Below are 21,526 nucleotides of genomic sequence, written 5' to 3' on the forward strand. Positions count from 1 at the left end.
GGCCTCTTCCACCTTGAACTTCCTGTTGGCCCCGTGCCCCTTGTGCCTGCGCCTGTCCTCCCACAGGTCGCTCCCCTGGAGGCTGAATAGGGACACCTGGCCTCCTCCCCCTTCTGGCTCTCTCTTCCTCCTCAGAGGAGGTGCCTCCAGCAGAGATTACAATCACAATTCCCAGGGTAAGGGAAGGCTGTCTGATACCTGGAAGGCCCCAAGTGTTATGATTCCTCCCGCGTCCTGAACTGAAGCCTGTTACTTCTGTCAAAGCAGCTCTGAAGCGAAATGAAGGAACTGGGGGCAACGGGGGAGGCATGCTTCCGTCCTCATAGTGCACCCACCTAGCAAAATATCAGGAGGGTGTGCGGTGACGTTGGGACGGATGCCCCAACGTCATCGCGCGGCATTTTACGTTCCGGCGTTCTGCCTGCACGCTGAATGTAACATTCTGCCCTATGTTTACATTCTTTACTCTCCTGTTGCAAAAAAGATCCTAAAAATAACTTCAAAAATAGGTTTATTAGTATGAAAGGCAAAAAGACTGCAATAAAACTGTACCAAAAGACTTATAAGTTAGAAAAAGAATAATATGGCTTCTTAAGTGCTCCACTAAATATGGAACATCCAGATATACATTCCAGACAGGAAATTTTATACTGTGTTTCATTTTAATGTTCAATTTATGCTCTGGGACATTTTGAGTGACATTAATGCTGGTCCAAATGGATAAATTAGGTGGGAACATCATGAAAGATAGTCTCACACTTTTTTAATAAATTAATCACTCTCAGGTTTGCTCAAACTACAGATGTACTACAGATTTTGCATTGCTGCCATCTGTAAATACAATAAGCTGATGAAAAATGTGTTGTATAACTGATGCTTCAGGGAGTACCTGGTAAAATAATTTGTATAATATCAATTTTGTAATAAAACATTTGTTTTCAATCTCCTCGCTGCAGGTTTACAGTTCTGGAAATTGATTTTTTTTTTTAAACTTCTGCTCAGTGGAAATATTAAGTATTCCCAATCCACAAATCAGATATGACATGGAGGCATTTAGAATGCAATTGACCAAATGGCAATCTTAAAGAACATTTTCTATTGCATTAGCGTGTGCAATGTGACATCTCAGACCAATGTTGTCAAATATATTTCAATTAAAGCTCTGTTTAGGCAGTTAAATGTTGTGGATTAGACATGAACTGGATTAAGATTGTTCAAATTGATATTCTTGATGATCTTTAAGAGTTAGCTTTATCAAACAGAATTGAGACATCACGCAGTGATCTCTACAGGTAATACAGATAGCTTGTGTAAAATCAAAGAGTTGCATTGAGTGGAATTTAAAGCTGACCAGGGGAATGGAGAGTGAGAGGAATGGGTGCATTGAATTGTGCAAGAGGTACCACATGCCAGATCTCCAACTTCAGGATCAAAGACCCAAATTATTCCGCCAGCAGGGAGGATGTGAGATGGCAATACCAACCCAAAGTGGTGGGAAGATAATATTTCTTGTTTATCGTTTTAGCTCATCAACATATAACACCACTACCTGGAAGTTCCCCTGCAAGCCACTCACCATCCTGACTTGGAAACATATCGCCGTTCCTTCACTGTCACTGGGTCAAAATCCTCAAACTCCCTCTCTAACAGCACTGTGGGTGTACCTACAACACATGGTCTGCAGCGGTTCAAGAAGGTAGCTCACCACCACCTTCTCAAGGACAGTTAAGGATCGGCAATAAATGCTGGCCTAGCCAGTGAAGCCCACATCCCATGAATACAAAAAAAAAAATAAATTATACCTTTAGACTTAGGATGGGTGCACGGGGATCATAGGAATTCATCTCCCCGGATCCACCTGCTGGATCCATACCAGGGCAAATACATTCCGCCCATTCTATGTGGATGGAGAGGTGAGGGAAAGGGAAAGGGATGGTGGGGGGGGGTGGCGGGGTGGGAGGCATGGGGGTTCAGGGGGGTCGGTGGTGAGGAGTGAAAGGTTCATTCTTCTGAAGTAATATTGTGGGGAAACAACTCAGCTCATGGTTGTAAGATGCCTGCATAAAATTTGTGCTCTCCCGTTCTTTAAATCCACAGCTATTATTGGGAACAATATCAGAATCAGATCAGCACCGCAATCAAATATTAAACAAGGTGATTTTAAGGATGTAATTAAATACGCTATTATATTAATTGAACATTATAATTTAAATGTGAAATTACCATGCAAATGCTCTTTAGTGCAGTACTCTCACTTGCAGTAATTATAACTAAAGCTTGTCAAAACTCATGAATATCTTAGAAACATATGTGCCAATGGTTCATTCATCATCCTTTTGTCATTGCTAAATGTGGACAGATTTTTTTTCAATGGTTAACCTTTTATGTCTTAATTGACAAACAACATAAGTGACATAGAGTAAACCACTGGCTTGCTGAGATGGAAGGCTAAAACTTTGATTTTTTTCTTAAGTGCAGACATCCATACTTACATTGTGCTTGGTAAGGTTGGATATATTAATTGCCAGTGCTTGTAGCCAATCTATACAATCTTCAGCAGTGAGACATTGAATAACACCACTGCACACTCCATCCACAGCAATTACTTGAAATGCATTTTGCCTAAAAATATGCCAGAAAATATGTGAATAGAAACGTTATCCAATATTAAACTGCAACCAAAGGTTTAGAGTCACTGGCCCCCAAACTTTGTCTTTGGGTTGAAGTTCCCACAGGACAGGACTCTTGTCCACCACTCTAACCCTCTCTACCCCAACCCCTTCTATTAGGTCTGATTTAACTCCAACATAGGACATTGAAAAACATCAGTGCTTTTTCGATGTTAGTCTGAAACTAACTATCAATGGTGTGAAAGGTAATTTTGACAGAATTCATCACAGATATACTGCTGTTTGCTCAGTCTGCTGACACAGTGGACTGGACATTCTTCTGTGATCCCACCCAAAATCAAAGGGACTGCAACAGAAATGGTGTGATGATGTAACACTGAGAATGACAACTGACTCCACACCCTGGCCCGGGCTTCTCATCTCCACTGGATCTGCAGCTAATTTCTGTTCATGATGCGGAGGTGGGGCTCAAGTTTCCAGACTTCCCGTCCATATACCCCTTTTCCTGCTGTTTCCAGGACCACCTGCAGAAAAGTCGCAATAGGTTGAGGAAGTGCAGTAATAGGTCAAAAGCAATGGCGTGAGCGGGCCTAGAGGTGCTCACTCATGCACTTTAGGCTCTGCTAATGCCTAGGTCCACAAATGCATGTAAATTTGTTCACTGTCAGGGTTTTACTGTCCCATTAAAGTTCCTCATGCCTCTTTTCATGTTGCAGTGGGACTATTACATCTGTCTGGCCAGCAGTAAGATTTATTCATGCATGCAGAGATATGGCCCACAGTACACAACTAAGGACCACTGATCCAGGAATACTAGTTGTGGTCACGACATCAAGAGAAAAATTTTAGCCATTGTGCAATCTTGGAAGAGAATATTTGTTCAATCGTCCCTTTTTTATTTAGGATATTGTCACTGGTCTAGTAATCCAGAGACCCAGGTAATGCTCTGGGGACCCGGGTTCAAATCCCACCATGGCAGATTGTTGAAATTTGAATTGAATAAAAATCTGGAACTAAAAGTCTAATGATGACCATGAAACCATTGTCAATTGTTGTAAAAACCCATCTGGTTCACTAATGCCCTTTAGGGAAGGAAATCTGCCATCCTTTTCTGGTCTGGCCTACATGTGACTCCAGACCCACAGCAATGTGGTTGATGCCCTCTGAAATGGCGGAGCAAGCCACTTAGTTGCTAAAAAAAACCACTAAAAAGACTAAAAGGAATGAAACCAGACAGACCACCCGGCATCAACCTAGGCACAGGAAACAACAATGGCAAACACAGCCCTGTTAACTCTGCAAAATCCTCCTTACTAACATCTGGCAGCAAGTGCCAAAATTGGGAGAGCTGTCTCACAGACTAGTCAAGCCACCGCCTGACATAATCATACTCACGGAATCATACCTTACAGATCATGTCCCAGACACCATAATCACCATCCCTGGGTATGTCCTATCCCACCAGCAGGCCAGACCCAACAGAGATGGCAGCACAATGGGATACAGAATAGGGAAAATTGCCCTGGGAGTCCTCAGTATCGACTCTAGACCCCATGAAGTCTCATGGCTTCAGGCCAAACATGTGCACGGAAGCCTCTTCTGATTACTATGATGAATCAGTGCTCTTCCATATTGAACACCACTTGGAGGAAGCACTGAGGGTGGCAAGGGCACAAAATGCATTTTGGGTGGGGTACTTCAACGTCCATCGCCAAGAGTGGCTCGGTAGCACTGCTATAGACTGAGTCGGCTGAGTCCAAAAGGACATTGCTGCTAGACTGGGTCTGTGGCAGGTGGTGAGGGAACCAACAAGAGGGAAAAACATACTTGACCTCATCCTCAACAACCTGCCTGCTGCAGATGCATCTGTCCATGACAGTATCAATAGGAGTGACCACCGCACAGTCTTTATGGAAATAAAGTCCTGACTTCACATTGAGGACACTGTCCATCATGTTTTGTGACACTACCGCCCTGCTAACAGACAGATTTTGAACAAATCTAACAACTCAACACTGGACATCCATTAGGCGCTGTGGGCCATCAGCAGCTGCAGAATTGTACTCGAACACAATCTGTACCCTCATGGCCTGGCATATCCCCCACTCTACCATTACCACCAAGCCAAGGGGATCAACCTTGGTTCAATGAAGAGTGCAGGAGGAAATGCCAGGAGCAGCACCAGGCATACCTAAAAATGAGGTGTCGACCTGGTGAAACTACAACACAGGACTACTTGCATGCCAAACAGCGTAAGCAGCAAACAATAGATAGAGCTAAGCAATACCCAAACCAATGGATCAGATCTAAGTTTTGCAGTCCAGCCACATCCAGTCTTGAATGATGGTGGACAATTAAACAACTCACTGGAGGAGGCGGCTCCACAAACATCCCCATCCTCAATGATGGAGGAGCCCCACACATCAGTGCAAAAGATAAGGCTGAAGCATTTGAACAATCTTCAGCAAGAAGTGCCGATTGGATGATCCATCTCAGCCTCCTCTGGAGTTCCAGCGCATCATCAATGCCGGTCTTCAGTCAATTCAATTCACTCCATGTGATTTCAAGAAATGGCTGAAGACACTGGATACTGCATAGACAATGGGCTCGGACAATATTCCAGCAATAGTATTGAGCACTTGCGCTCCAGAACTTGCTGCTCCCCTAGCCAAGCTGTTCCAGTACAGCCTCAACACTGGCATCTTCCCAGCTTTGTGGAAAATTGCCCAAGTATGCCCTGTACACAAAAAGCAGGACAAATCCAACCCGGCCAATTACTGCCCCATTAAACTACTCTCAATCAGCAGTAAAGTGATGGAAGGGGTCATCAACAATGTTATCAAGTGGCACTTGCTTAGCAATAACCTGCTCACTGACACACAGTTCGGATTCTGCCAGGGCCACTCAGCTCCTGACCTCACTATAGCCTTGGTTCAGACATGGACAAAATAGTTGAAATGCAGAGGTGAGGTGAGACTGACTGCCCTTGATATCAATTTTATCAAGTGTGGCGTAAAGGAGACCTAGCAAAACTGGTGTCAATGGGGCTTGGGGGGAAAACTCTCCACTTGTTGGAGCCATACCTAGCACAAAGGAAGATGGCTCTGGTTGTTGAAAGTCAATCAGCTAATATCCAGGACATCACTGCAGGAGTTCCTCAGGGTACAGTCGTAGGCCTAACCATCTTCAGCTGCTTCATCAAAGACCTTCCTTCCATCATAGGGTCAGACTGCTGATGATTGCACAATGTTCAGCACCATTCCCGGTTCCTCAGATACTGAAGCAGTCCATGTCCAAATACAGCAAGACCTGAACAATATCCAGACTTGGGCTGTTAAATGGCAAGTAACATTTGCACCATACAAATGCCAGGAAATGACCATCCTCAACAGAATCTAACCATCGCCCCTTGACATTCAATGACATCACCATCACTGAATCCCCACTATCAACATCCTGGGGGTTGCCATTGACCAGAAAATGAACTGCACTAGCCATATAAATACTATGGCTACAAGAGCAGGTCAGGGGTTAGGAATCCTGTGGCGAGTAACTCACCTCCTAACTCCCCAAAGCCTGTCCACCATCCACAAGGTAGGAGTCAGGAGTGTGGTGGAATACTTTCCACTTGCCTGGATGAGTACAGCTCCAACAACATTCAAGAAGCTTGACACCATCTGGGACAAAGTAGCCCACTTTATTGGTACCCCATCTACAAACTCCCACTCCTTCCACCATGACGCACAGTGGCAACAGTATGTGCCATCTATAAGATACAGTGCAGGAACTCACTAAACCTCCTTAGATCGCATCTTTCAAACCCACGACCACTACCATTTAGAAGCACAAGGGCAGCAGACACATGGCAAACCACCACCTGCAAGTTCTCCTCCAAGCCACTCACCATCCTGACTTGGAAATATATCACCTTCCCTTCACTACAGCTGGGTCAAAATTCTAGGACTTCCTCCCTAACAGCACTGTGGATGTACCTATACCACATCGACTGCAGTAGTTCAAGAAGGCAGCTCACCACCACCTTCTCAAGGGCAGCTAGGGATGAGCAATAAACGCTGGCCTCGTCTGTGATGCCAACATTCCATGAATGAATAAAAAAGGTTAAACTTTAAGTATAGTTGCAACTCCTCAGTTCCCAATTCCAAATGGGGACGTTAACTCGCTGTAAATAAATAATAATTTGAACCATTACCTGGAAATATCAGTTCCTGGAATATAGTGTGACAAACGAGAATGAAGAAGGGGGATTAACCGAAGATCGCACCATCGCTTCTCCCACTTTAGGCCTGAGGATGTGGGCCATGAAGAACACGATAATGAATCCTGAAAAATATTATGCATACTGCACTTTCTAACTCTAAAACATTCTTAATCAATTTTTTTGTAAAGCTTTTGCAATCAAATATAAGTTATTATAATCAGAATCTGACATTTATTTTATTTAAGTTTATACTGAAGCAGTGTTATGGCATGAAAATCAAATCAATCACACTGAGGTTTGATAATCCTGGGGAGAAAATCAGTAATTTCCTCATACTTAGATATGCCCTTTTAATATTTTGCCAAGCACTTTGACGGACGGGCCAGGTTTGTTGGGTTTAAAGTGTATTATACTGTAACATACTAAAAGACTTCTCAAAATCAATACAAAAATCCTCAATACACTTCAGCAGCATTGTGGCAAATATATCGAAAACCTGTTAGCTCTTATGTAAGCACCATGGAGATGTATTTCCTCTTAGCACACAGACAGTTGCTTAAATAGGATTTTTTTCCCCTTTCTTTGCACTTAGAAAAACACATAACTCTATACTATGTATTTTCTGAAAGCTCAGGTACACTTGCAAGAATTCTACTTAACAAGCTGCACAAACACTGAATTGATATAAATAGCACCCTGTGGGCCTAAGCAGCCGTGAACGTATGCAATTTCCAGGAAAATGGAGCAACTGCGTGAATGGGGACATTAGTATTTACAGATGTGCAAACAGGGCACATCATCATTTACAGATAAAAATCTGTAGGTTACAGCTAATATGAGGGTAAATAGAACTATTTTGTAGGGTTTGAAAGGGTTACTCATTAACGACACTCTCCTGATTTGCAAATTGCATACCCTATCTGTGCAGTGATACTTCAGCAGAAATCTAGTCTCTGCGATATATGCAATTTTATTCTGTGCAATGCCAATTCCTAGCACTGTATTCCACTGAAGAATAATGACCCCGATTAGTATTCGGGACTCCCATTCTCAGGACCAACTAAATTTCAAAGATCAAGGACAAATTAATTACCTCAATCTTTAAACCAGTATTGTGCCGAGCACAAGCACATCCAAGCTAAGGAATCTGAATGCATTGATGAACTTCACATTCAACGAACAGTCAAATGGTTTCATTAAATACATCTGTGACAAAGCTCTTGAGGATTCAATAAAAAAGAATAAAAAGTAGATTTTCCAAATCCTTGCCCATGATGAGGTATTTTCCCATCACCAGTGCATTTTTGAAAATTGAGGCACTTAAATAATTTACTGATACACGCTAGGAGCAGTTGAGAAGTTAGTCAGAAAGTCTACGTTATAATTCACACATGGCACTACTGAGTGATTCAAATTCAACTTAGTGTCATCGCTTATTGTCTGGTTTCTTTGACTGTTAGCTCAACATATTGTCACTTTTTTATAATACATTTTTATGTACATGTAAGTTAATGTAACTCCCCAATCAAAGCACTGTCAGCCATTTACATAATTTTTCAAGAGGTCCTGCTGGTTTCCCACCAAAGGTGATTTGGAGGAGTACTACAGGAATTCAGGGTCAGTACCATTTCAGGGCACAACAACAAACACAGACCTGAATTTCCACCGATTTCTCCTGAACTGCATCTATAACTTTGGAGGTTGATTGATGGTACCCCAGGTTAAGTGGCTTAAAAGGTTATTTTACATGTTTGCACATTTTCTTCTGGGATTCTGTCAATCCCATATCAAATAATTCTACAGAAATCCCAGCTACTGCTCCAAGGTTTGGACAAATTTGTAATGAGTGCATATAATTGCCTATTGTGTTGTTAAGAATATTGGAAGTAAGTTTGTGACTGAACTACTTTTGTGAAATAATAAACATGCGTACAAAGGGGGAAACAATACATTGTGCACATGTCCACCACCTTTGTTAAAATAGCAAAAGAAGAAAAATATTCTTCACTCTTGAAGCTACCGCATATAAACTAGTTTAAAGGTAAAAACCTGAGGTTTAAAGGTAGAATTGAATCTTACTGTATTGTTTGGATGGTAGTTAAGATGCAATCCACTGTCGCAAAGTGGAGAAGATGTACCACTGCTTTGGTCACTGGGGACACCTGTAAGCAAATATAAAATAGATTGATATACTGAAGCTGTTTACTTCTGGTTTCACTTATGCTCAGCAATGTTATAGAAGTATTCAAAACTACAGCATTCCCCCAGAAAGCACAACAAAAAAGCACAGGATAAGAAAAGAAAATTTGGTACATCTATTCAATAGCTCCCGTGGTCATGTACAATCCTCCCCATCATGTACTATGCACCATTTATTTAAACTCCTGATGAAGAAAAGTTTATACGCATACTCATTGACATTTTAAGTTAATTAGGCAGAACACCTGGTTGGTTATTTTCCACAGGTGACATTTCCAAGGTCCAATTTCCAAGAAGTATTCAATTATCTTCATAGCCATATCAAATAATGATTGCATAAAACAATCCTCCCTCACACTCATCTGGAATACTCGTTTATATCCATTTTTATTCTTATTTTTGGTGAACAGAGGAAAATGTAGTCAATTAATGAGTTTACCATGTATAAAAATAATCAGGAGCTTCACCCCTTATGCATTTTATCTGTTCCCTATTTTAGCAAAAAGGTAGATATTTGTATAACATGTCCCAGTAATGACATGGCAAAGAGGGCAGGTTTCAAGAAGAAACAGATAAACTTTATTACAGAGAATTTTTCAGGTGCTAAATGCTCAACCAGGGCTCTCATCAGGAAGCCCCACCCCCGGATTGCCCATGCTTAGGGCTCATTTGTCAAAGCCTCCTAAAACATCACATGACACCTGATAGATAGCAGGAGAGGCTATACCCATAGTTGCTACATTTCCTCCCCCTTTAGTTTTTTTCTACAATTTCTATTTACAGGGAAACATTGAATATCCTACAACAAATACATATATACAACTTCAGGTAATTAAAGATCAAGTCTCTGAGGTACTCTCCTTATATGGCTAGAGTGGCGTAGCTCTACCACTTGAGGTTCCTCAACAAGATCTGGCACTGCAGCATGAGAAACATCATTAGAAAGTTGCAGTTCTGGATTTGGCAACTCTACAGTGACATCGGGCATGTCTATTCCAGGTTGATCTGTCATCTCAGGAATTGATGTTTTGATGTTAATCACAAATAAAATAGTTGGTTGCTGAAATGTCTCTCTAACATGAATATGATTTACATGCTTACAAATGATTCTACCTTGCATTCGCACTCGGAAAGATAATGGACAAGTCTCGGAGACAATGGTTCCAGGAACCCAACAAGGTTCACTTCTGAAATTTTGCACAACTACCGTGTCACCTACACTGAATGGGCAAGCTTTGCTGTGCATATCATGATTCAATTTTTGATTACTCTGATTCCGATCTACCTGCCCCTCTAAGTTTGGAAACACCAGGCTCAATTGTATACATAGGTGGCGTTTCATCAATAATTCAGATGGTAGTCAAATGTGGCGTTGTATTATAACTGAGATGAAAGTGAGAAATTCGAGATTCTATAGTACCTTCTGATAACATTTTCATACCAGACTTGAAAGTTTGTACAGCTCTCTTGGCTACGCCATTCAATGAGGGATTGTAAGGGGCTGTTTTAATATGTCTGAGTCCATTCAGTTTCATGAATTTCTGGAACTCTGTGCTGGTAAAGGCTGTACCATTATCAAAAATGATGATTTCTGGTAGGCCATGTATGCTAAAGCAGTGTTGCAGCTTCTCGATAGTTGCGCTTGATGTTGACGATTTGACTTCATATCTATCCATCCATTTAGAATGCGCATCTACGATCAACAAAAACATGGTACCTAAGAATGGTCCTACATAATGAATATGTAGTCTAACCCAGGGTCAATCAGGCCTCTCTCACGGATGTAGGGGAGCTTAAAGAGGCAACTTCTGTTTTTGATGACAATGGAGACAGTGCTTAACTATGCTTTCAATGTTACTGTCAATGCCTGGCCACCAGACATAGCTTCGTGCAAGCATTTTTATCTTTGATATGCCTGGATGTGCACTGTGAAGCTCTGTCAAGAGTGGTTCTCTACCTTGTGATGGGGCAACAACCCTTGATTCTCACAACAGAATTCCATCTTGACAGCTTAACTCTGTATTTCTGGCATGGAATGGTCTCAAATCTTCAGATACAGGTGAATTTGACCATCCTTGCAAAACAAATTCTCTGACTTTTGAAAAATGGATCTCTGTTCATCCAATTTCTAATTTGCTTTGCACACACTGGTGAAGAATCCAGGAAATTCAGTAATAATACAACCTCTTGTGGCACTGGAGCATGTACAATGCTATCTGGTAACGGGAGACAACTGAGTGCGTCCGCATTTGCAATATGCAAGTCAGGACGGTACATAAAAGTATACTCATACACAGATAATATCAGAGCCTAATGTTTTATTCTTGCTGAGGCTATTGGTGGAATGGTCTTATCCTCACTGAATAAACCCACTTATAGTTTATGGTCCAATACAATGGTGAAATCTCATCCATGTAGGTACTGGTGGAATTTCTTCACTCTGAATATCACTGATAAAACTTCCTTATCTAGTTGGGAATATCCTTTCTTGTCTGTGGAGAGGGTTCTCGAGACACAGCCAATGGTCCTTTCTGATTCATTTTCCATTCTATGTGATAAGGCTGCTCTTACACCATAAGGAGGGGCAGCACATATTAATACCAATTCTCTTGATGGGTCATAGTGTACCAATAAATATGACAAATGCAATAATTTCTTTACTTTCACAAAGGTTTCTTCTTGTTGTCAATTCCTTGACCAACAGTGATTCTTTTTTAACGACAAGTGTAATGGTGCTAACACAGTTGATAAGTTAGGCAAGAAGCAGCTATAGTATTTTATTATACCCAGGAAGGGCTTGAGTTCGGTTACATTGGATGGTGAGGGTGCATCTTTTATTGCCCGAAGATTCTCTTCTACTGGATGCAATCCCACGGTGTCTACCCTGTGACTCAGGTAATTAATTTCCGACATAAAGGCAAAGTACTGCTGATGCCAGAAATCTGAAGCAAAAACAAAAACAAAAAATGCTAGAAAAACTCAGCAGGTCTGTGTGCTGAAGTAATTTATGGCACTTGAAATGTGCATTTTTCCTTCTTTAACCATACACCGGCTTCCATGGACCTTCTTAGCACCTCGTCCAGGTTGGCCAAGCGTTCGGTCTCAGTTGACCCTGTGGTCAGAACATCACCTAGGTATACTACCACTCGGGGAAGTCCTTGTAAAAGACTCTCCATTGTTCTCTGGAAAAATATTGTGTGCAAATGATACTCCAAAGGATAGGCAAGTGTACTGATAAAGACCCTTGTGTGTGATATTAGTCAACTAATCTTTTGATGTGCTATCCATTGGTAGGTGTGGTTTATATCCAATTTTGTATAGGATTTGCCTCCAGCCAGCTTTGCATTAAAGTTGTCTATCCTTGAAATGACACTAGTACTGGTGATGCCCTTTACTTGAATAGATTCTCCAGTGCGTGTCTTTCATTTAGCAGTTGTCTGCTCCAAGTTTACTGGCTTCCCAAGTTCATTAAGGTATTTGAAAGTGTGGTCTCTAACCACTGTTGTTGAGGCACCCAGATCCAAGTCCATTATTAGTGGTTTCTCATTAACTTGGATTGAAACAGTGATAGGTTCAGTTTTTACAGCGGTTTCAATATACAAGGAGTAAAGGTTGGTGTCGACAGGTTCAGGTTCTGCTGTTTTTTTTATTCAATCATGTTGGTTTGTTGCTTTAAGGGCTATTTCGACTTTGCCCTGCATTGCCTTACTACGTGACCTTTCTTATGGCATTCATTGCATTCTGCCTCCTTGAATTTGCAGGTGTCCGGTCCGTGGTCACCTCGATATCTATAACAACTCACTTTTGGAGTCGCTGCTGAGGTGTTTCTACTAGGCCTTTTCATGTTTCTAACAGTGGACATTGCATCTCACTTTGATGCTCTGGGTCTGGTTTTCACATCACGCTTGGCAGTAGTTTCCCGCCCCACGTGAAGAACAACACTATGTTATATGTGTTGTAAAACCTGTGAATCTCTCACAGCACTTTTCATGGCGAGAGAGATTTCTAGGGCACACTTAAAGTCGATGTCAACCTTGGTGACTAAACAGCGCTGTGTGGCGTTGTCCTTAACTCGACAAACTAATCGGTGACTTTGGGGACACAGCATTCTTCAACTGCTTTAGGTTTGCTACATAGGTTGCGATGGACTCTCCAGGGGCCCTAACTCTGGAATCAAACTTAAATCATCGCATTATTGTGGATGGTTTCAGATGGAAGTGCATTGTCACGAGGTTCATCAATTTATTATAGGACTTAGAATTGGGCGCGCTGGGGGCCATGAAGTTGTGAATGAGATTGTACGTCTTACTGCCACATTGACTCAAAAGGATGGCCTTCTGCTTTTCCTCTGTGGTAATTTCATTCACTATGAAATAAAATCTGAGGTGCTCTACATACTGGCTCCAGTCTTCCCTAGTCGTATCATGTGGATCGATATCTGAATAGTGTTATGACTGGTGAATAGTCTTTTCTTTATCTTAAGATTTAAAATGCTCATCGTAACAAGGCAGGGTGCAGCGTCAGAGCTATTTTACCCTCGTCACCAAATGTAATGACTTTACAGGGCGGACATGTTTCAACAAGAAACAGATAAACCTTATTACAGAGAGCTTTTCAGGTGCTACATGCTCGATCAGGACACTCGTCAGGAAGCCCTACCCCCATATTGTCCACGCTTCAGGCCCATTGGTCGGAGCTTCCCAGAACATCATGTGACCCCTGGCAGACAGCAGGAGAGGCTATACCCACAGTTAATACAGTCCCCAAGAGTGCTAATGATGCTACCATGTGGATTACTGTGGTTTTTACAAATTACTAATAATGCTCAAAAAGCCTGCTTTAAGAACACAACACCTGAAATAATATGAATTCATTTAATGCAAGTTGCCAAAAAATATTGAGATGGTTCTAGGTAGGGAAGCTTAGTGAATAATTAGTTACAGCATCAAACGGTTTCTAAGTGAGTAGCACTCTTCCCTCTGAATCATAAGGATCTGAGTTCAAGTCCCACTCCAGGGCTTTAACACAAAAATCATGGCTCAGCTCACCACTGAGGGAACACTTTAAGATGTTCAGTGACTATGAAAAGGGCTAAATGCAAGTCTGTCTTCTGATGCCTTCCCGGGAACATACTGAGAGCACCTGAACTTCTTGACCTGCGAGAGAATGTCAAAAAGACAATAAAAACATCAACTAGTGGCAGGAAGAGAATCATTTGGGAACAACTCTTCTCCCTGAGGCTGGCAAATCCACTTTCTTCAAAGGTTTATTGCATCGAACAGTTCAATAATGAGAACACAAAAGCAAACCAAGCGTAAAGTGGGAAATGTATACAATCTAGACAGAAATGCTTTAGTCATGATCAAAAGATAATTTGTTGAATTAGCAAACATTTTGGATATTTCTGTAAGAATTAGATATGTTATTTCGCAGTTTTAGTGCGCTGATCTTACCATTATCTCAGCAGCAAATTGTTTTCAGTTGGCGAGTTAATTCAATAGAGCTTTGTTAGCCTCAGCACCAGGAACACACCAGTATCAGTTCATCTGTAACAAAGCTCAGTTTGTGCTCTCAAGTAATGAAACAGCCACAGCTGTTATTCCAGCTGTGAAAAGCGATAACTCGTAGGAGGTTGTGAAGAGTACAGAACTTTTATAGCCTGATTCATGGTTATGGAAAAGTATGCCGCTTAACCAATGCAGAAAAGGAATAATCTTTTGCAGCTGCACAATCAACAATGTCTCTTATCAAACAATGGCAATACAATCTTCTGTAAGATATTTATGTCTCAAGGGCCTAGATCTTGAGCATTTTCAAAACCTTAAGAAAAGCATAAAGTTCAACACATTTACAGTGAATCAAACATTAATGATGAAATCACCAGAAAAATCAGGAACAGCACATATTGGTTGTGGTGAACCTTGTGCTTAACTGTGATTTGTATTCCCCCTGAGTTCCAGAAATAAAAGCTGCAACTTTAATGGAGCAGCGCGTGAACCCTGAAGTTGACAGTGACATCAAACCTGGATGATTTTAAAAGCTGGCCCTCATTTCACTACATTTCACTGAAATTCTGCCCAAATCCGGTCAGATCCACTATCCAGCCAGTGTGTTGGAGTGCAGTTGGTAGGTGGCCGCTGCCATCGGGGACCAATGGGAACAGTCAATCACAATCAGGTATACGGAGAGGATTAGGATGGGGGGGAGGAGCAATCATAATTGAGGATGGGAAATAAAATGCCTGAGGCAAGAGAGATCCGAGGTTTTCTTGTGGCTTCCAAAAGAGCATTCCTGTTGTTCTTGGTCCTCAAGGGAATCTAAAAAAAATGTTAAACTCCCCTGCTTGTGACTTCCTTGTCCATGTTGCAGCTGCTGGCAGGTTTTGTCTGACAGGGAACCCATCCCTGCTCCCTCACTCAAGCTACTGAATATTTGATGCAGAACTCCAAAGTCTACCTGCCAGTATCCTGCTTGCCTACTAAAAACAGCAATTTAATATCAGCACACATCAGGAAACCAGCAAAATTATAGGGGTCTTGAAATGCTATGTTAAGTTTTGGACACCACGCCTTAGGAAAGATGTTTTGGCTTTGGAGGGAGTGCAGTGCAGACTTAGTAGAATTATACCTCCAAAGGTCAAGCTACAAAGGGAGATTACACAAACCAAGGTTATATTCTCTGGGATTTAGAAAGTTAAGGGGTCATTTGATCCATGTTTTCAAGGTATTAAAGGGAATTGATGGATTGATAGAGGTGACATAGCCCTAAAATTAGAGCCTGCCCTTTCAGAACTGAAGTTAGAAAACACGTCCACAAAGGGTGATAGAACTCTCTTCTGTAAATGGCAATTGATGAAAGATCAATAGTTAATTTAAAATCTGGGATTGATAGATTTTTGTTATCCAAAGGTTTCCAGGGATATGAAGCAATGGATTCCGGTCACAGGTGAACAGGGTCAAGGGGTCCAATGGCCTACTTTGTTCAAATGCTCACAGCTCTTTGAGTGATTGTAGCATTTTTTTTATTCCTCAGATTTCCGGCATTTGCAGGTTCTGTTTTCATCCGTACCCTTTGGGACCAGTGGTAAGCTTATTGGATTAATTATACAGAAACCCAGGCTAATGCTCTGGAGGCAAGGGTTCAAATTTTACTGCAGCAGCTGCTGGGATTTAAATTTGATTAATTAATAAAGCTGGAATTTAAAAAGAAGTTAGTCTCAGTAATGGTGAGTATCGGATTGTTGTAAAAACCCATCACCAATACCCTTTTAGGGAAGCCATTCTGCCATCCTTATCTGGGCTAGCCTACATATGTGACCCCAGAACCACACAATATGCCTCTCTCTTAATTACCCTCTGAAATGGCCAAGCACGTCACTCAGTTGCACCAAACCATGACAGAAAAGTCAAAAAGGAATGAAACCAGATGTGCCACCTAACATTAACTCCAGGAACCGGAAATGACAACAGCAGACCTAGACCAGCTGACCCTCCAAAATCCTCCTTACGGACATCTGAGGGCTTGTGCTGAAATTGGGAGAGCTGCCTAACAGACTAGGCAAACAACAGCCTCACATAGTCATCCTCATCAAATCATACCTTACAGACAATAGCCTGAATTTTACCTCTGGTGGGTGTGTGCGATTGGCGGGCCCGGCAACAGTCGGGAAACAGGACCCCGACTGCGATTGGCCTCTGACTGCGATTTCACGTTGGTTGGCCAATTAATAGCCAGCCAGTGTGAGACGCGCGCTGAAAAGTTCAGCACTATTGGGGAGAGGGGTGGGGTGGGAGGGGCGGGAAGAGGGCAGGTGGCGACATCACTGCGGGTGAAACTGAGCGCTGCAAGAAATCTCCCTGAAGGCAGACAGCTGCCTCAGGGAGCTGCAGACCTGAAAATCATCAAATAAAGGTTTAAAAAGCTACAAAAAAATGTCCATACATCACAATCAAGCACCTGAAAATATAGCTGATGAGAATGCTGTCCACAGATATTTATTTTTATTTTATTCCATAACGGAAATTTCATCCTACCCTTGGATGAGATTTGGTGAAAAACGCAAAGGCCACCTGGCCGACTCGCCCATCTGCCAACTGTAAGGTTGGACGGGCCACAAAAGAGTGGAGAAAATTGCACTGGTAATGGTCTTAAATTGCCCTTTTAGTTGGCAGGTGGGCTTCTGACTTCTGCGCTTGCCCGCCGAGCAAAATATTTCGTGAGTGTGTGATGACTCAGGGTGCTTGCCCCACGTCCTCTCGCACGATTCCATGCCCGATCAGGGCGGGCGTGCACCAGCCCCGTGGGACGTAAAATTCTGCCTAATGTTCCAGACACCGCTATCACCGTCCCTGGGTAAGTGCTGTCCCACCAACAGGACAGATCCACCAGAGGTGGCGACACAGTGGGGTATACAACCAGGGAGGAGTTATCCTGGGAGTCCTCACATTGATTCAGAATCCCATGAAGTCTCATGGTATCAGTACAAACATGGACAAAGAAACCTCCTGCTGATTACCACATACCTCTCCCCCTCAACTGATGAATCAGCGCTCCTCCATGTTGAACAGGACTTGGAAGAAGAACTGGTGGTAGTAGGGGCACAGGATGTACTCTGGGTGGGGAACTTAAATGACCATCACCAAGAGTAGCTCAGTACTGATTGAGCTGGCTGAGCTCCAAAGGACCCAGTTGCTAGACTGGGCCTGCAGTAGTTGGTGAGGGAAACAACTAGAGAGAAAAAACTCGCTTGACCTTGCACTCGCAAATCCACCTGTCGCAGATGCGCCTGTCCATGACAGTATCGGATGGCAGGTCTCCTCCTCTAAGGGACATTAGTGAACCAGATGGATTTTTACAATAATTGTTGATAGTTTCACGGTCATCATAATTGATACTCGCTTTTATATTCCAGATTTAATTGAAGTCAAATTCCACCAACTGTCATAGGGGGATTTGAACCCATGTCCCCAGAGCATTAGCCTGGGCCTCTTGATTACTAGCCTAGTGACATTACCAATCCCCACCATCTCCCCTGCAAGACTGTTCACCTTTTATCTACCACTGTCATCCCAGGATCTGTGCCCAAGGGCAAATATGCTCATTCTTCCTGTGTTCCCTATCCCTTGATTTACCCCTACAAACTCACCTCCTGCCTCCCACACTGGCAAGTTTCCAGTGTCCAAAGCCCTGTCTGCACTAGGAAAATGCTCAAAGTACAACGGGCAGCCAGCAGCTGCTGACCCTCATATGAAATTACATTGATGTTCCTGACTTGTTAAGGGGGATGTGAGCCCCTTCCTTTGTAGCCGTATTGCCCATGCAGAAGCATTTACTAATTTGTAAATTGAACCCAGTGCTCATTAGAGTCATTTTAACTCCCAACACTAAATGGATTTAGGTCAACTGGGAAGTAAGAAAGTTAAACACTTCAAACACGCCTTGAATCTGCCCATTTCAGGTTTTAACAGAAGCAGATCGAGAGGGCGGGTGTCAATTCCACTTTTTATAAGCTGATCAGTCATTGAAAGCTTTTAAGGAGGCATATGAATTCAGCAGCTAAGTGTCAATATAGCACTGTTTGTGGGTCGTAAGAAGTAGGGAGGGGTTCCCTCCAGGCCCAACGAGCAAACCCTGCAAACACACCTACATACCTCACTCTATGAACTTCCCCCAACCCCTTCTGATTTCTCTCCCTTATCTGCCATCTTTCCCCATTGCAATTACCAACACCCTGAACCATGCTCTAGCCACTTCCCCATGATTCCCCCCCACCCCACACACACACACACACAACCATTAAACCTATCTGCTCCTGGGTTGAGGCCTTCAGACACAGCCTTCTGTATCCAAGGGGCAACCAGGCTTGCCATTCAGTCTGGGTGTTAGGTGGAGAGTCTAGGGAAAATCCCACAAATTCCGCGCTGGAGTTAAAATGCCACACTATTCAGTGAAACCCACATTTCAGGATTTCCAGATGGCAGATCCCGCACCCCCCCCCCACCCCCCCACCCCGCCACCCCCCAACCCCACTTTGAAACCATGCCCCACTAAATATCAAGGCCCATTTCTCTGATAATGAAGGATTTAGAAATAGTTGGGCCCAACTCTTCTGAGGAGTGGCAATCATCGTCAGATTGCCATTTCGCTCTTATTTACACAACTTGCACTGGAGCTCTGCATTTCTCGCCCGGACCTCCGAACCAGGCCTCTTCAGAAATGTGGTGTGTACGTGTTCTGGGAGTCCTTTCTTCATAGTGCAAGATTGTCAGGGGAAGCCAAACCAAAGTTGTGGTGGTGGTGGTGGTGGGGTGGGGGGGGAGTGGTTGGAGGAATAATTGGGTCAGTGAGAAGTTGGGGGCTTAGGGTAGTAGGGGGGTGTCAGGAGCTTAGTCGGGCTGGGGGCAACTCGGGGGGGGGTCGGGTGATTGGGACTGGGGCTGAGTCAGGGGATAGTTCAGAGGGTCAGAAGGGTCTTTGGCAGGGTGGGAGTGTCCAGTTGAGAGTGGAGGGGTCAGTAGTATAGTTAACCAAGGGTTAGAATTGGTTTTAATCTTTCCAGCTTTTCTTGGGTTACTATTCTGGTAATTAAGTTGGAACCATCTGAAGTCTCCCACTCTAACTCAGAGTTTCAGAGGGTTCCAGGTGCAGGGGAACTGCCCATTGGAAGCCCAAACAATTCCGTGTAGTCACTGCATGGGGACTTCCAAGGAGTCCCCCAGCACATTTTTGGGGGCACCTCCAAGGTACGACCATGTGGAGATTGGAAGTTCTGAGCCTTGTTTTGAACTGGCAGAAAGTACTGTTATTCACTTCTCTTTCATTTGCCTTTGAGAGACTGATGGTTGAATTTATCTGACTCTCATCAGGACAAACTCAATTGATTTAAAATCTGGTCTGCTTTTCATGGGCCATGTACATTTTTATTCTGTAGAAGTCTGTTTAATTCAATTTTGGTTTCACTCACCTCAAATATGAGAAATGTACCACTGGTTCAATCAACCATTACTTATTAAATCAAATAAATTTTGACCTAAGCCCAGTGTTCAAGCAAAAGATTCATGCAGTCTTTTTTTAAAATCATATACTGATTAACTCAAGTTGACCCTCCGCACAAACTGAATAACTAAACAGTTAGAAGACCTGTGCAATGAAATGATAGAGAAACAATATGTGAATAATAATAGCAGTGTTAGCCAGCATAATTCATTGTATAAAAAGATGAAGGGAGCTTACATGTGCAGTCTTCATACAGAGGGAGCTTCAGGAAGGCAGGTGCTCTCTTTAAAAATGAAACTGTGAGAGTTACTTCTTCCCCCGCATTACGCAGAACTTGAACCTGTGGTTCATTACAAGGCATAGGTAAAGGTAAGAAAATGCAATTAGCTTAACCAGTAGCCAGAATGGAATGTTTCTATTTAAAGTAGTTGCAATACTATCAGCATAAACATTCAAATCATAGAAGCTGTTAGTGAAAACAAATGAAAATAGTAAGTATCAATGTTAATAAGTTATGTATAAAAACAGAAAATGCTAGAGAAACTCAGCAAGTCTAGTAGCGTATGTGGCAGGTGCTGCCAGACCTGCTGAGTTTTTCAGCACTTTCTGTTTTTATTTCAGATCTCCAGCATCCACAGTATTTTACTTTTCTATTAAAAAATCAGGTGAGTTTTCCCCAGCACAGTGAATATATGAATGAGCAACCCTTCTACTTCTATTGACTGCAAGGAGAAAACGGGGAGTGGTAGAGAGAATGGAATGGTTTGCAAAATACAAATATGTGCAGAGCTGTCAATGCTATGTAAATATTAGGAGTGACCTTTTTGATCATCAGAAGTGATACACACTGAAACACATCAATATATAAACACCAGTGATCATTGTTAAGAATGACAGACATCAGAAACTAATGTCAAACTAAAATGAATAATTTCTGTTTCTCATCACTTACATTTTGCAGGTGGTATACATGTTGGTGGGATTAGAGACAAAGACTACAGTGTTAATCAGTGCATTACATTTCACTTTCAAAAGCACATGCTAAACAGAAATGGAGAACGATCAAGGATTAAAAATTCATTAACCACTGAAAACGTGCACCGACATTGTGATGCAAGATTAGCCCATGTCTGTTCAAAGTGATGCAGGCACACTTCATGCTGCCTGCTAACTTAAATGGTGGTAACATGAAGCCCAGTGCTGAACTTGCTGTTGAGTAACTGCACACCTCAGCAGCAGACCCAATTTTGCATGTGGCTAACACCATTGCAAGCCAGCCTGTATTATTTAAATCCAGCCTGAACCTCTTTAAAGGGAGGTGCATACCAGCTGCAACACGTGCTGGAAGCTAATGCAGACGAGTGTCTGATCTACAGAAAAGTGAAGATGGTGCAGCATTGCAGAGAGCAGGCTCCCAGATTTTTTGATGCAATATTCGAGGACGTGCTGCAGGAGATGGACAGGATGAAAGAGGTCCAGTTAT

General features: G+C 42.6%; 1 protein-coding gene across 1 annotated transcript in view; it reads right to left on the reverse strand.

Moving 5' to 3' along the window:
• The window catches only part of sntg1 (syntrophin, gamma 1), a 226,029-nt gene that overhangs the window by 106,432 nt on the left and 98,071 nt on the right, over positions 1-21,526 (reverse strand). Inside the window, exons 8-11 of the mRNA XM_041190296.1 lie at positions 20,281-20,383; positions 8,929-9,011; positions 6,841-6,971; positions 2,493-2,622 (exon numbers count right to left, since the gene is read on the reverse strand). Coding sequence (XP_041046230.1) covers positions 2,493-2,622; positions 6,841-6,971; positions 8,929-9,011; positions 20,281-20,383 — 447 coding nt within the window. The remainder of the gene's footprint in view (positions 1-2,492; positions 2,623-6,840; positions 6,972-8,928; positions 9,012-20,280; positions 20,384-21,526) is intronic.

Source organism: Carcharodon carcharias, chromosome 6 (genome assembly GCF_017639515.1).
Source record: "Carcharodon carcharias isolate sCarCar2 chromosome 6, sCarCar2.pri, whole genome shotgun sequence".
NCBI classification, from domain to species: domain Eukaryota; kingdom Metazoa; phylum Chordata; class Chondrichthyes; order Lamniformes; family Lamnidae; genus Carcharodon; species Carcharodon carcharias.